The sequence below is a fragment of the Eutrigla gurnardus genome (genome assembly GCF_963514095.1).
Source record: "Eutrigla gurnardus genome assembly, chromosome: 16".
Lineage (NCBI taxonomy): Eukaryota > Metazoa > Chordata > Actinopteri > Perciformes > Triglidae > Eutrigla > Eutrigla gurnardus.
In genome coordinates, this window is record NC_139927.1 from 8989706 (window position 1) to 9006586 (window position 16881).

Consider the following 16881-nt stretch of genomic DNA (forward strand, 5'->3'; position numbering starts at 1 on the left):
AAAGCCCACATGAGTATCAGTTTTAGCTGTTTGTAAAATGTGACGCACATTCAGGAAACGTCTACCCACCTTATAGTAGAGTAAAACAGTAGGAGATGGGGAGAAATTAACCACACATTTCTACAGATGTGACAGAAAGCTGGATTTTCACAAACATTTTAGAGGAACGACTCGCGTGACTTCTGGAAGGAAACGAGAAATTCACAGTCAGGATCAATAAAAGCACGACGCTCCTGGACCGTGGATCGCACGCAGACACAAATACAGCCGTGCATTAACTCCGCCAAAAGGAAAGTGGCTCAGAATAATGGGGAAGAAGGAACAGACGGTCTTCATTGCGATAAGGTCTCGTCTTTTTCCTCCCGAGACGTTTTAAGTTGGATGAGCAATTGTATCTGCGGGAGACAGTCGTGAACTGGAAGCTAACTGCTCATTACTTCAGTGTGAAGGACAATTATTGGACGGCGGCTCCTTTTCTTTATAGCAAATAGGAAGACAAACTTTTTGTAACGATTCTTCCAGATAGAAATTCTCGCTTGGCCGTGTTAGAAAAGTTATGTTAAGTGTAAGATGCAGTTATTAAACCCGGGTGGAGGGTCTGGGTTCCTACTGGGGCCTTCTTGGACCGGAAAAACAGACAGACAAACAAATGTGTTGTTTTCAAATGAGGCATTACAAGAAAAGAAAAAAGGTCAATAAAGGGTCAAGGCGATGTTTTTCAGCTCCTCGGTTTCTTCAACCGCCAGCTGACCTTTTGACCTCACACAAGTTGTTATTCAGAGATACTGCAGCGTGCACATCCCAACCACGTCACACAATTCTCTGCTATTTTTATTTCTGACCCTAACTGTAGAAAATTAATAGCAGCTTACTCTGCTTTTTTTGTCAAACCCAAGAATAAAATAAGTTTGACAGACAGGTTATTTTTTAATTAAATCAAGTCGGGTGTTATTATTCTTTTGGTTGGCCGTCCGCACATTTTCACTTTTAATTTGAAAATGTTATTAAGAAAGTAATCAACAGGCCAACGTCGCCACATTGATGAAAAGAGCCAACAGGCTGTGCCCAGGTTTTTCCATTACTCTGTGTGTGTGTGTGTGTGTGTGTGTGTGTGTGTGTGTGTGTGTGTGTGTGTGTGTGTGTGTGTGTGTGTGTGTGACTGCAAAGTGAGACTCAAAAGGTCGGTGTATGGCAAGAAACAGTTTTTATTATATTTCAGAATGACAAATAGTTATGGACATTACTTTTTTGTTGTTTCAATACACAAGCAAATCTGTATGGACAATCATTAAGTATATGAAAACCAAATAAAATAATTTGTACACATATTTTACAATACATACTGTAGTTCCTCACTGGCTAAAGCAATATGCATTTTGCAGGAAGGTATTGCTATTCATATAGTACAGCTAATTACATGATGTGAAAAAAAAGAAGAAGCAAAAATAAGTTATTTAAATATCAATTACATATACAGAATGTGCAACGTCTGCTAAGCATTTCATATATGTAATTAATCATTTATTTTTTTTGACTGCAAAAAACAAACTGGAAGTGAGTAACAGGTTAACCTGTGAACGGTTAATCAAACTTGGCATTGGGAACTCAATATTCAAATAAAATACCAGCATAACCCACTGAAACCCTTTACAATACCTGACAACGTCCGCTAGTGGACCCGTGAACAAAATGTAGCCAATTCCTCCTATAAAACAGCTAGATTTACCCTCTAAAGTGCATTTACAGTGTCAGTATTTTCATTCTTTACAAAAACACTTCTTGGGTCTTTGACTTTCTTTTTTTTTTTTTTGTGTGTGTGTGTTGATAACGACCCCCACCCTCGCTTTCTCAGAGCAACACATTTGATTGAAGAGGAAAAAAAAGGCATCAAACATCTATCTATCAAGTGCCCACTGCAAATAATAAAAAAGTTTAGCAATAACACTTGGTCAAATTGATTTTTTAACATGAACTCCTTGGTCTTCAGTTCAATTCTGACTATGAGAGATAGAACTTTACTGTTAGAAACACAAATGTTAGCTCCATTTCATGCAGAGCGCCTAAATTAAAGAAGTTTCAGGTTGTTGTTTTTTTTTAAGCAGGCCGACCCGACGCAGTGTTTTCCCTGATTTACTATTTAGTGTCATCGTGTGCTGACTTTCATCCGTCCTCACCATCTGAGCCTCAGTGTGTGTTTGGGAAAAGTCCAATTACGATTTCCAGACATTGATTATATAGCGACGGTAAAAATGTGTTTACAAAGTCCCAAACAGATTATTATTCAGCCATAAATCAACTTCCTCAAACCAAACTGCAACCAAAGTGTAGACGGTCCAATAAATTCCAGATATGACAGCCCAGATGTCAGCTGTGTTCTTTGGGAACGTTTCCATTTTCTCCTCCCACAATCCTCGGCGTGGAACGTGTCCGTTCCTCACAAGAACACACCATCCACGACGTTTGGTGCTCCACGTCCACGTGTGCCACTGGAATCATCCGGCTGAGTGTTCATATTTCAAAAATGATTTCTCAGACACATTCAGAACAAAAAAAAGAGGCGTGCTCCTTCAGCACAGCTCATCCCATAATATACATATGTTTGTTTTCATGAAGCGATTCATTCGTAATGGTAAGGCGACTTAAAAATGTGCTCGGATACAAGGGGGGGGGGGGGGGGGGAGCCGGAGCTTTCTGTAAGACGTATATTCATATCGGGCCAAGATCGTGCATCCGAGATATGCAGTGAAATAGGTCACACGGTAGAATATGAAATATAAAAGGTGTGACGTCAGCTGTTTTCAGCTTTAGGAATGACCCGAGAGCTGGGCCTCGAAGTAAGGCTGCAAACATTCACAAGGCAAAACAAAACTAAGAAACGAAAGATATGCGTTAATGCTATAATACAGAAACATGATACAAAAACGAAGCCATCTCAAAACAACCAGTTATTCATAGTTGGATGTGTTAAGATGATTAAAAGTCCAGATAGTGAAATCCTGTCATCCTCGTTATGGACCTGTTAGCGGGAATGAAGCGCTGAATGAGGAGTGAAGTCACTTTGGCCGAGCTACTTCCTTAAAATGACCCTCCGATGAAGATGAAGCACTCATGAAATACGCAGGAAGTAAACCGTCCTTTCTGTATTTAAAAAAACATCCATCCTACAAAAGAGTGTGCTATGTTCCTCCAAGGCAGATCTTTATTTTAAGACGTCGGGGGTGTCTGCAGAATGGAAGCCATCCCACAGAGTCTTTTTTCTTTCTTTTCTTTTTTTAAAAGGCATCTGATATCTTGTCTTGGCTGTTCGGAGAAACTCCTCGACGCCGTAAACATTTGAGAAAAGAGAGAAGATCGGAGAGCAGGGCGGCTCCGTTTGAGTGTTTTGACACATGCGAGACAGGAAGTACTGTAGTGCTGCGGTCGCTCGAGCGATCGCCGAGTCCCGCGTCCGGTTCGTCCTCGGCCGCCGACTGACCGCGTCTAAAATGAGATGGTGCTGACCAGTGAGTTGATACCTGCTGTTTTAAACGCCTCCCTCCGGAAACGGTTTAGGACTGCGGCTCTGTGTGCGAGACGACCGACCGCGCCTCGCCGACGAGCCGGCGGGCGTGCCTCTCGTCCCGCACGCCCGCCTCCCACACGGCGCTCTCTGTTAGCGAGGCCACGCCACTCAGCGAGTCGACCCCCGCCGCCGCCAGGGACGCGGCGTACATCGGCAGGCCGATGGAGGTCAGCCAATCGGAGACTGTGCTGATGTTACCCGAGGGCGGAGCCTTCCGGCACATCTCTGTCAAACCTCCAGAGGGAATCTGGGAGACACAACACAGAGGTGAAAGGTCATCAGTTACAGTAGCTGCTATGATGATGTCACAGTACGGAACAAACAGAGAGATTTGTGGTTAAAAAAAAGAAATTTTCAGGTGTTTTTATCCAAATCATGTAAAGTTATGGGGATGAGGTGACTTTTAGTCTGCTTACAACAATAATGCATTGACATTTCCCCTTTAAAAGTAAGCTTATACCTCCACATTCAGCCAGCTTCTTAGATATTTAAGCTCTTCAATCATGGCGCTTACAGGGGAAATTACTGCCTCACAACTGGCCTATTTTCCAGCCTGCGTTGTCATTTTGTTAGGAAAGCCAAAACAAGCTTTTATCTCGCTCTATAACTAAAAAATAAATTGGCTCCAACATTCTCCACTGATATGAGGTTCTCAGGGAAATCGGCGGTGTTGCCTTACAGCCATGCGGTGCTGTTTCCGGAGCTCTTTGACCCGGAGCTGGTCCATGGTGGACGCCACGTCCTTGGCCGGCTGCTGCAGGTCCTCGGAGTAACGCTGCACCAGCAGCTGGGGGATGGCACACCGGCCATGCTGGAGGGGGGGGGAGGGGAGAGAGACATCTTTAAGCATCAGAGAGCAGTGGACAGACGTAGCAGCGAGAGGCAACATGAAGCGGGCCGACAGTCATTACGAAGACAAAGATCTGAGGTTGTTCATGAATGAATGAGGCAATTATTCCTCCAAGAACATCTCCTGGCAAAGTAAGGAGCATAATTGTAAAAGAAGTCAGAGAATCCTGAAAGAAAACATCAAGATTAAGAGACTATAATTAAACCCAGGTCTGTTTTTGTATCCCTGCCATTAACATGGAGGTGTATCTAGTTTTGGACTCATCCATGGGAAAATATTTTACGAGCAGTATTTCCGCAAGGGGATAAAACAAGAGAGCTCTGCTGAACTTTTAGAACATGTTTTCTTGTTCTCACTCTCTCTTTGTGTAGACACCTGGACCGCTGGCAGGTCTCCAGCGAGGTCTGGCTTTGGTTGGCCGAGCTGGACCGGAGGTCCTTTGAGGATCAAACGGTGGGTGGACGGAGGAACTGATCCCTCTGGAGAGCGGGTCATATGTGTTCGGCCTGGATTCGACGCCGCCAGACGCCTCTAGGCGGCCAACAATGATTTTATTCTCTCTTATCCTGCCTAGGGCTGATATTGGATTGATAGAATAATATCTGTGCTGTGATATTTTTCTCGATAGCTTAGTTTTCGGAATACAAACGTGTTTTTCTGACCCCTAATTCTGCTGAATTTCATCATTCGTAACAGCAAATATCCTATAAAGGAGTAAAAGGTTCAAGCTATTTTAAGTAGTGGGCTAAATTATTATTGAGACTATTTTTAAAATAATTGATTTAATTACCAAATGGTCGGAAATCCATTTTAAAACATTCTCTCCACTTTTGACCCATATGACGTGGACTGTGTTGGTGCAGCGGTCTCACCCTCCGTGCTGCTGCTACAGCGGCAGCCTGCCTCTCCTGTACCTGCCAGCCCACTTCTGACTAATAGGAGTCCAGCGGAGCCGCGCTGCGGTCTAACGCGCTGTTTCCCACTTCATCTCTCGCTGCCTCTGAGCGTCGGCTGTACTCCTGCCAGTGTCGGGGGCTCGGCCGTGTTACGGGGGGAACCAGCTTGGGGTCTGGCGAGCGGCAGAGGGTTTTTTTTTACGACCTCCGTCTGCCTTCAGTAAGATTCAGCCCATAAACTTAACAGTCTGAACCGCATCATAGTGAGACTCAGTCCACAGCTCCAGGCAGCATATTATTATCACACACACACACACACACACACACACAAACAAAGGCATCTGCACACAAACTTTAGACTCTATTAGTCTCTATTTTTAAACTAAACGAGTTCCAAAGCGCGCCGCTGTTGTTGTTGGACGGAGCCATTTGGATCCAAGCGGCAGTCAAATTATGAGTGCGTTAAGTAAGGCATGTTACGACGCTAAACTAAAAATTAAAAGCCTGACGCCAGACGAGTAAAGCCCCGAGGAGCCTCGGAGCCCCAAAGTCACACTTATGACAAATATGACTGTTATGTAAGATGCGGTTCTCTCAGCTCAACACTTCTCCTTAGTGTATGTTTATAACCAGCATACCTTATACCAACGTGTATTATAGAAGTTCACGTTAGAACTGATGATCCTCACCTTGTCGGAGTAGGGCTCCTCCGTGAGATCGATGCCCTCGGCCTCCAGCCGCTGCTCCAGCAGGGTGAGCAGGTCAGGACTCATCTTGGCATGGGAGACCTTCCTTGCGACCGCCACCTTGCCCCCCAGATCCGTGAGCCACGGCGGCTGCACTGCCGGGGCGTCCGACTCGCTGCCCATGGACGAGGCGGACGACGTGGCGCAGGGGCTGGTGGGGGTGCTCGGGGTCTTGGCAGGCAGAGCCGGGGCACCGTAGCTGGGGCTGCGGACTACGGGGCTACTGGGGTGAGAGCGGGTGAGGGAGTGGGTAGGGGAGGGGGTGGGGGACGGCGAGGAAGGGAGGGAGAGAGGAGGGTGACGCAGGCCGTTGGCTAATCGTTCCTTAGACTTCTTGGCGGGAACGGGAGGAGGGACGGGAGGCTTTTTGGGGTGAGTCCGGATGACCCTGTCCCCGCTTGCACTAGAATCAGGAGGACTGGGGGTAGGACTGGAGAGGAGCTCTGGAGGGGTGGGGGATGGACCCGTGGGACAAGCTGGGCGGAGAGGTAGCTGGGAGGGCACCGTCGGCCTGGTGGCCCTTCCTTTTGGGCTCACTGTTGGAGTCCCATTGTGAGCTGGGGAACCCTCATCTCCACAAACCTTGGCGGGGCTGCTGGTGCCCGACTTGGATCCGTCCCTGATGAGTTTAAGCTCCACGCCTAGATCCCTGTGCTCAAAGGTCTGCTCCCAGTGGAGATCTCCCAGGGAGTGGGAGCGTTTCCAGGGTCCAGCGGGCTGCGGGGGTCCGTCCAGGTCCTCACAGCTGCGACTGGCCGGGATGGGGGACCGCCTTTGAGCTTTGCGCAGCAGGCTGAAGCCCTTCAGGGAGGGTTTGATGAAGAGGCTTTTGGGGAACTTTGTGCGCTGGTTCTTGCTGTTCTGCTGCAGAGCCTCTGTGGAGAGGGTCATGGGCAGCGTGGGGTAGTCAGGAGACTGGAGGCCCGCCGCAAAACGACTGGAACGGGACGCCTTTCTGCTCTTACCTGCAAAGTGAAAACATTCTCTTAGTAAGCTAATTCCAAATTCCCGTTATTCCCCCCAGCTTTTGTCAAACGGCAAACAGGAAATGAATCATTCCTCGCTACAACCATCAACATGAGACCAATAAATAAAAAACTGCATATGACTCAGCATTACTGTATTTTGATGCCTCCTGTCCAAAATATTATCCTAAAATATTAAGCTACTAAAAACTACTTATATGAGTATTAAACATCCTTATTGATTAAGGGTATCTGTGTTAATAAAGAAGGCTGATTTATATATCTGGACGGGACAGAGCAGAAACGTTTTAACAAAAGGCTGAAGCAACTTACCATCTATCCTCTGGCATACAGAGCTAAATGGATGGATGAGATGGGTGGATGCCATACGGCGTGGCTTGCCAACGAGTTTAAACGGTGGAATGACAGAATGAAGCTCGATAAATGGGATGTCGTAAAAAATATCTTAACGGGTTCCCAGAAAAGTCGACCCGAGTCGGCAGCACTTTAAATCACAGCTCTGCGATAACATGGCGGGCTAATGGTTTTATAATAAAGAGGTTAGAATTAAGTAATGCCAATTACAGTTTGGTATCACCACCAGGTATATCAGACTGAACGTCAGGCCAAAAACAAATAAGATACATAAAGACATTTAAAGATAGCATCGAGGCAAAACTATTTCATAATACTATAATAATATTTTGGTAACAGCATGATAACCTGTAATGTAACAAGTGTAATCTTTAATGTGGTGACATTATGTAATAACAAGGTAATAATGAGTATATGCTACCATCCGTGTAATATTATATTATATATATATATACAGTCAAAATTGCATTTTAATTATCAAACTATGTATCATGCTACCAAAAGTTAAGCATATTTGTGTTTTAATGAATAAGTTTTAGTAAATTACAGTTAAATATTGCTTAAATATGAATTAGGTGTCCATAAAACACCATTCAAAATATTAAATTTGTCATCGACTTCTGTACGATGCATTCATGGACTTTATACCAACACTGATCGATAATAGATCGATTTGAGATACATGGCGTTTTCAAATGTAAATAAAACCTAAATATCTGAATTACCCACCTTTACTTAACTAATCAATACATGACAGAGTTATGAATGAGTGAAAGTTGATAGATTACAGAAGTCATTTGATGATGCGAGGAAGATTTACTACATCTAATTAGAGGAAATCTGATGAGACACATGAATATTAAAAGAAGGTCATTTGACTAAAAGGGTCTTCAGGGTTCTACAGTGACTTTTTTGTGAAAACTTTGGAAATATAGTCAGACCTTATTATGTTTAATTACCTCCCATTATTCAAATCAAATGTTTTCCAGTGATCTAGACTCATACATATTCAGGAATAGCCATCAATATACGGTAATATATTAATGTTTTACGAGCTGTGGAACCCTGAAGCCTCCAGAAGAAACGCACAATGTTTACTAAATGTTATGCAGCTGGTTTGAACAGCGTTTAGTGGCATGGAAGAGAGAAGAAAAAAACAAGGCAGAAAAGAAGCAAAACAGGAAAAACCAAGCAAGCAGCACCAGAGTACTTTTGTAAAGAAGTGGCTTTTATTCCACAACCTTAAATCTCTCCTGTGGCAGATTGCACACGTTCCTGTTGAAACCTGAATGACACGTACACACATGAAAGGGAGATCCAGTATTTACACCGGAGCCCAACAGACACAGAAAAGAAGACATGGTTTCCACAAAGCTGTGATTTATGAGTTATGGAGTTGTTAGAAAACAGTTTGAGGTAAAGAGGAGAGAGCCGTTTCAAACAGAAACCTCACAAATAAGACCTCCATAAACTTCTAGAATCTGAATTACTATTTAAAAATATTTGCATCCACATCTTTTTTTTTTTTTAGGCACACACTGTTGAAGGGATGTTTGTGCAATATGGTCACTATAAACACAAGGGAAGTGACACATTGTTACCTGACAAGAACATTTAAAAAAAATAAAAATCTATCAGCCTATAGAATCACCACTGCAAAAAAACAAACATGCTACTCTGCAAGCTCTATATGAAAATCCACTCAACAGAAATATTCTCTGAGCCCGTCATCATCATCCTCCTCCTCCTCCTCCTCCTCCCGATATCCTTCTACCAGCTTCGCATCCACAGGCGGCAAAGCTGGAAATCTGAGTCCTTGACTGGGCAGCGAGTTTGCTCTCATCAGAACAGTTCTGTGCAACGGGGAGGACCTCCCCCTCTGTGCTCCCAGCATTGTGGGCTGGACTAGGCTTAGTGGTCTTGGACCTGGCTCCCTCTCACTTACAATTGGACTTTGGCACTGATGACACAGAATGCCTATGAGATGGTGAAGAAGAGTGAAAGGACAGTAAAAGTGTGTAGAGTATGAGGCGGGGTCAAAGGTGAGGTTTCGGGGTCCGGAGGGGTGGAATGGGCGAGGTGTTGCAGAAGCATGGCGAGAGTTAAGAGGAGAGGCGGAAACCCCACAGAGGGAAAAGGGGCGAAGGAGGACTAGGTCTTAGCCTTGGGTCTTGGTGGTCTATGCGAAGCTATCATTACCATTCTCCAGGTTCTCATTGCTCTCGTAGCAGCCGGAGTCTCGGGGCGAGTCTCCCACCAGGCCCCGGCCCTCAGACAGCAGATTCTCCTGGGAGCCCGACAGGCCGCTGCGCTCTGGATCGCTGCTGCCTGACAGGACAATTCATCAGAATTAGATTTTTAAATCATTTCTGGGGCATTTGAAGCCTTTATTGTGAAAGCGACAGAGGAAATACAGATTTGATCTTTTCTACAGGTAAGGTGTTTTTCTACTTACTATCGTACTCCTGCAGCAGCTCCACGGCGGTGAGCAGCACGGCTCTGTGCTGGGGGTCTTTGATGTTCAGCTCATCCAGGTCCTCCTCTTCCAGCAGCTTGAACGTGTCCAGGTCCTCGTAGCCATTGAACAGGAACGTGGGCATGTGCTCCTGCGTGACAGGGACGACACATCTGAGTTTAAACTCTCATTTTTAAAACAAAACTTTGAATCTGAATCAGTGGCATCAAACACAAACATGGAGTAAGGAGAAAATAAAAACAAGAGTTGGGAACTTGTCATCCGCTCATAGTTTCGAGTAACATTGTGGCGTGTGTTGCCACGACAACAGCCAGGCAAACCTGGAGGCGATCACATCAAAGACTTCCTCGACCACGGAAGACAAAGTTTTGCACATCAACACAAACAACAACCAGAGGTAGTCGCACAAAGACATCCAGACACGCCCTGTGATCAGCCGACACCATCATTCAACACGCTAACGACGTCCACGTCCAACATCGCGCACACTTCGTTGGACGGAGACATAGACTCTGTGTCACCAGCGAGACCGTCAACAATGGTGGAGTCCTGACTTGGAACTGTGTGTTCCTGTTCTATTTCGGCTGGATGATGCGGGACTAAACAAAGGACCACCGACTAACACAAACACAGGCAGCCGGGTCCGCTCACTCACAGCATCTTTTGTCTTTGTGGCCTGTCGGAAAACTTAACAACACTCCAGATCCAAAGGCTGATTTAGAACCCATCTAGCATTGTGGAGATTTAAAATGAGTAAGAAAAGGCCTTCTCACACCGATAATGCACCCTGGATCTCGATTCTGTGACTCGGCCTCGACATGAAACACACAGCCCACAAAGCCTTTTCCTCCATCCGGGGAAGTGAGGCGTCCTGGCTGCCCGAGTGGGAGGAGATGCTATCAAGCTCACAGCTAACGTGGAGGTTTTGATGAGAGAGCAGAGTTGTGTGTCGGGGCGTGGCCGTGAGAACGTGGGTGTTCATGTTTATGCATCAGCGTCAGATCAGCCTGTAATCGCCTACACCGCGTCTATTTCTGCTCGTCTGCAAATGTGTTCGGCTAAAACAATACTTCATTATACTCCTTGTCTTCTCCTACTCCAGTGCCAGATGGGTGGGTTATGTTATTCAACGTCTGCCACTACTGTACTTTGAGGTTGATGCGCTCCAGCAGATCCTCCACCGACGTGGGTTTGGGTGGTCGGCCCTTCCTCCTCCTCCTCACGGGCCTCTTGGGCTTCTCCTCTTCCTCACTCAGCACGTCCACGTAGATGAACTTGAAGGTGCCCACTTTGTTGTTGAGCAGGCCCATCCACGTCCCCATGGGCGGCTTGCTGATGATGTCGATCACGTCGCCCCGCTAGAGAATCGCAAAAGACAATGTAAGCATGACATATTGAGTCTGGTTCAAGTCCCACAGCTGTTTTACAGGTCCCAACGCGTGTTTTACCTTCAGTTTGAGGGAGTCCGAGTCGTAGGGGCTGGGGGTGAAGTCGGTGTGGACTCGGGCACGGCCACAGAACGGCCCTCTGTAAGGCGGCTCTTCGTCGTCACCATCCTCGGACTTCACGCTTTCTCTGTTGCTGGCTGATGAGTCAGTGGTGCTCACTGTCTGTCCACCTGGAAACAAACACACACACAGATTTATATAAGCTATATAATGCCTGCTCCTGTATAATAGAATGCATGTATCAAGTAGCTTAACGAGGCTAGATCTGAAGACGGAGGCAAACTATTCAAAGATTATATTGATTTCATTTTGCGTCCAAACACTTACAACAACATTATGCAGGAAGAAATGAAGTATTTGCTGCATATTCACTTCTGTATATGAAGGAAAGCTGCTGAAGTCATGTCAACATGGGGCAAGATCTCTACCGAATCATTACGGCATGTCTGCCTGTGTGTTTGTGTGTACGTTCTAAGTCTTTAATTCACAGCTGAGACGACAGAGGATGATGTGTCCACGAAGAAGACATGACGATTGTTGAAAAGTCAGACATGACAAGTTGTAATTAGATAAGACGACTGGAGAACGAGATCACTGGTGAGACTGGGAGTCATTCCACAAAAATCATAATTGGTGATCACGTAATCGTCTGCGTGCGTTTGAAATAAAGAGTGGGTGCTATAACTTTAATTATTACCAAAAATGTAAAGTAACGTCAAGACAGAAAGAATGGAGGACTTGATTTAAAACTATTCTCTTTTCCAAAAAATCTATTTTTTTTTTCTTTAAAGAAAAACTATCAGTCTTAAAATCAGTCCTTCTAAAAGAATGGTTCTTGTCTTACTCATTGAACTCTGTCCGCTGAGTGAACTCCGCAAACTTTCCACCGAGCCTCCAGCCTTCAGCTTGGGCTTCTCCAGGGAGTCGGTGTCGGGCTGAGGGGACTGAGGAGAGCCAGGGGTTCCATCCGGACTGGACTAAAAGACAGAAAAAGAGATGCAGATGGGACACGGAAGGACACGGGGAGGAAATACAATGGCAGCGTTGTGCAGTTGAGAGGTGAAAGGAAGTGAGAGAAAGCGGGGTTAAGAAGTTGACATGAACGATGGAAACACAGAAAAGAAGTTTGTGAGTAGAGAGAGAGGAAAAGGGAAGAGGTCGAGTCGTCAGGATGTTTTTCATTGAATAACAGGTACATAATGTTCACACATTAGCTAACCATGTGTTAACAACTTATTCCAAGAGGAATTACATCATATTATGGAAGAAATGATACTCCTGAATACGACTTTTAAAGTGGCATTTTTTCTCAGAATAACTGGATCAAAACACTTCAGGGTAAATCTGGAACCATGCAGGAACAACATACATCCACTGCACTGTGTGTCAGCTATCCACTAGGTGGCACTGTGGTCTATAAAATGACCCTGGTGGAGTTTCTTTTTAGTTGACTTTTTCGTGTTCTTTGCCATCCGATGGCTCCGTGACTCATGCCAGGATAAATGGGTCACCGTGTTGACACCGCTGTGACTGACAGATGTTCAGCTGTGCAATAATGACACATTCTGCCGGGGCGACATCAAGCTGAAAGGGCCGGACAGGCCACTAGGAAAAGCCACAGGACGGCCACAAAAATTAGGCCAGCGCAGATGACAGCCATTACACTCTCTCCCACTTCCAGGTCTCCATTTTCCAAGGCGCGAGCCTCTGGGAGACTTGCATCACTCCATGAGCTCAGCACACACACACACACTCCACCCTACATGCTGATCCCAGCGAGAGGAATCCAAATGTGTGTTTTACTGCTGCGTGTTTATTCTGTAACCAACACAAACACTCCCACCCGCTCGCAGCCTGTGGACAGAATATGCGGCCGACGCTGCAAAACATCCTCTAAGTGTTTGCAGAACACGGGGAGCTTTTGTTTCTTCACTGCTGCGCTTCGGCTTCACGGTTTTAAGGACTAAAGAAGGATAATGTTTGGATATGTGGGGGCGTTTAAGTGTTAGCGGCTCCGTTTTAAATAAAGCAAGGGTTGACAAGGTTTATAGATAGATAGATAGATAGATAGATAGATAGATAGATAGATAGATAGATAGATATGTGTCTGTGTGTGTGTGTGTCTAACCTGCTCAGACAAGGAGCTGCTGTACTTCTTCGACATGCGCTTCCTCATCGTCTCCTTGACCGACTTGACCTTCTTGCCCAGCGAGATCCGAGACGTCGTGGGGGATTTGACCACTTCTCTGTATATAGCCTCCTGCTCTTTATTCTGTGATTGGAATGAGGAAAAAGGATGGACGGAGAGGAAAGCCACGACAGAGACGGGGATGGATGGGGGGGGGAAGATGGGGACAGGAAGAAGACAAAAGGGCAGCGGGATCACATAAACAAAAGGGAGAACGGAGAAAAGAAAAGGTGATTTAGTGCGACGGGAGAGTTCAGGTCCTGGGAGTCTCTTTTTATTCTACGGGCCGCCAGCACTCACGTTGGCTTCGGCGTTGACCACGTGGAGCGAGCGGTTGGACAGGTCGAAGCCCCCGAAGCTGCACGTTCTCTGCGGGGAAGCCAAAACAGAATCGAATGAGTCACACGTGAGACGGCGTTGTTACGGGAACACCCCGTCCACACCCAGCGAGGGGTCAGCGCAGCATGATTCATGCTCGACACAACACAGGCAGCACTCTGGGTAATGCACATGGGTGTATGGTTGGTGTATATATATATATATATAATATATATATGCAGGGGCGTGATGTCATATGGGACCTGTGGACGGCCAACAGACATGATGTAACACAAACTGTTATACGGGCAAACGAGCTGATGGGGCTCCAACAAGTCGCTCATACGCTTTAAAGCTCGACTCCCAGGAGAATATTATTAAGAAAATCAATAAATCTTCATGTGGCCAAACTATAAAAAGTATATATATATTTGCTTTTGAAAGTTTTTGCATTAGTCTTGCGGTTAATTATGAGAAATGTCAAACGGGGCTTAGTATGCAAACATGCACAACATATAGGTCGCTTAGAGCCAACGATATGTTATTCTCATCAGAAACATGTTTTTTTTTTTAGGGAAAGTGAAGTGTTTCTGCTGAGAGGACAAGGTGATATGGAGTTTTCTTGACTTAGGGGTACACAAAAAGGGGGACTATGACATGAGAGGGACAAAAAAGGGATCCTGGATCTTATCGCTGAGCTGGCTTTTTGAATCCGCCCTTAGCTCTGCAGTAGATCACACACAAAGACGTAGACACAGACATGCAGGTACGCATCTGCCAGAACGCCGTCTCGGTTCAACTGGGGCACTTGATGGCATTTCACCTTTGCAGGGTCTTAACTAAACTAAACTCCCGTAACCACTGGGCTGAAGATCCTCCACGTTCAGAAAATAGTTTGTGTATTAGATGTCCACAGCTGCAGTCCACATCACAACTTCCCAGGAGGAAAAAAAAAGCACAGTTTGGAGCACAAACATGTTTGAAGAGACGTCCAAAAAGAACTCTGAATGTGATGGCGATGTTCGATGGAATGGACATGCACCCAGAAGAGGGAAAAAAAGTCTCTCAAATATAAATTACAGGAAAGAAAAACAGCTTAAAAAAATTAAAAAAAATCACATCTGCAACCATAGAGGCACGGGCCAAAAAAGGACACGAAAAGCAACAACAGAAAAAAGTGGATTTTGTCGGAGAGTTTTTGGATGAGAGCGACCTCCGGTGATTTCACTAGAACACGAGAGGATTCAGGTACCCTCAAAGCTGCAGGATAGCTCCAGCTAGCTTATGTGTCGCTACTTGTGTTGATGCAAACGGGCTAGTCAAATAAACATTTAAAGAGGTATTATAAGTATATGTAGAGTGCATGTAGCTGAGCTGTTTTCTGTTGCTATACTCAGCCTTACAAAATTAATTAATGTATTAAATACGTGCTGACCAGTCCTAAGGATCTCTTTTGCCCACGGGCATCAGTGTGACTGTGCCCATGTTCTTCAGGGATCTGACATTTATATAAAAAATATATTAAAAAAAAGGCACTTAACCTTGAGAGTGGGCCCTTGTACATTCCAGTATTTTGTATTCAGCTGAAATAAAAAAAAAAAAGGTTCAAAGCCAACGGCGCTCACTTAAAGGTCACAGAAGATGACATTCCTCTCAGGGCAGTTAAGTCTGTGATAAATATACCAGCCACTGGCGCTTCTTCCACACATGAGCACAGCTGCAGTGCTTTGATGTGGATTTCTTACCCGGGTGATATTAAACGGATAAGTCGAAGTCATTTGACCTTTGCGTGTGTGTGCGTGTATCTTTGCTCGATCTTTCCCTCAGAACCTCTCAGCTATTCTGCAACTTTGAAGCACCGGGTCCTGCTCACACGAGGCGGCCGACTTTAAACCTCATGGTCTGAACTCACAGACTTCTGCTGGATGCGCAAGAGCACCCGTTTGGTGCAGCGGTCCACACTGGCCGCCCACTTCCTGTCCGCCTCGCGGTCCTCCTCCAAAAGGCAGCGGCGCTCGGCGCGGCTGAGGGTAACGGGGCGGACCAGCTGGGCCCAGTTGAGGTGACCGTACAGGCTCCGCTCCACCACATAGGTGATGTTCAGCTCGCTGACCGCCGTTCGGCCGCGCAGCCTGCGAGACGGGAACACCCAGCCCCCGCCCCCGTTTCCAAAGCCTTTGGATTTGGCTCCATCGCAGCGGGCCGGGGAGGAGGGGGTGACGGACAGAGGGGAGATGGGGGTCTTGGTGCGCGAGCGTTGGTACAGTAGGTGCTTGGTGGAGTACGCGTAGTTGGGATCAGGTTTCCGGTGGGTCCAGCTGCCGTGGTGCCGGATGGCAGTGTGGGCTTTGGGGCTGCCTTGTGGACCGTCGTCCAGGGAGATCAGGAGGCGGGACTGGGAATGGGGTTTGGGGCGGGGTTTGGTGAGGCCATAGTAGGCGTAGAGAGCCTCGTTGTTACTTACCCCATGGGAGATGGAGCTCAGGGCCTTCCGCATCTCGCTGTCGGTCGTGGAGCGTGACAACTTTCCTTCGTCGTCCAATCCACAGCCATCCAGCTCCGAGAATGAGGAGCCACTACCTCCCACGCCGGAGTTGGAGCCCCCAGAGCCAACCGGGGTTCTCCTGGGGGGCCGTATGAGGCCGTGGGTGCTGGAAGACTTGTTGAAGGTTTTGACCAGCTTGTGACCGGACCAGGTGTCCAGGCTGCTGGAGGACGGGGAGTTGGTCAGACTGTCCGTGTCTCCATCCAGAGAGAGCTGGTCCTGGGTGAGGGAGGGCAGGGAGATCTCCTGGGGCAAAGGGGGCCTCTTCAGGACCCCTGTGTACAGAGCTGCGTTGTCCTCACAGGTAGGAGGTGACCCCAGATTCAGGAAATCTACAGAAGACAGAAACCACGGATAGTTTGTTACTCAGAAGGATTGAGATATCACATTTCCCAGTAGTCCCATGACCCATCTGTGGTTTTCCCAAACCACTGCTAGCCAGCAAAAAATATACAAAACACATTCTTAAAGTCTGAGTATTAAAGCAAAACCCATGACAGACAAGAATGATC

General features: G+C 46.4%; 1 protein-coding gene across 6 annotated transcripts in view; it reads right to left on the bottom strand.

Moving 5' to 3' along the window:
* Positions 1-1187: 1187 nt before the first annotated feature.
* Positions 1188-16881, bottom strand: part of sash1a (SAM and SH3 domain containing 1a) — a 136889-nt gene continuing 121195 nt past the window's right edge. For 4 of the 6 annotated variants that reach the window (XM_084030935.1, XM_084030934.1, XM_084030938.1 and 1 more), the window contains 11 exons: positions 15737-16701; positions 13807-13875; positions 13447-13590; positions 12163-12295; positions 11319-11488; positions 11019-11228; positions 9850-10000; positions 9594-9722; positions 5998-7019; positions 4242-4373; positions 1188-3809 (listed from right to left, as the gene is read on the bottom strand). In XM_084030935.1, coding sequence (XP_083887061.1) covers positions 3549-3809; positions 4242-4373; positions 5998-7019; positions 9594-9722; positions 9850-10000; positions 11019-11228; positions 11319-11488; positions 12163-12295; positions 13447-13590; positions 13807-13875; positions 15737-16701 — 3386 coding nt within the window. In that variant the 3' untranslated portion in view covers positions 1188-3548. The remainder of the gene's footprint in view (positions 3810-4241; positions 4374-5997; positions 7020-9593; positions 9723-9849; positions 10001-11018; positions 11229-11318; positions 11489-12162; positions 12296-13446; positions 13591-13806; positions 13876-15736; positions 16702-16881) is intronic. The other 2 variants (XM_084030937.1, XM_084030939.1) reach the window with 1 other exon arrangement.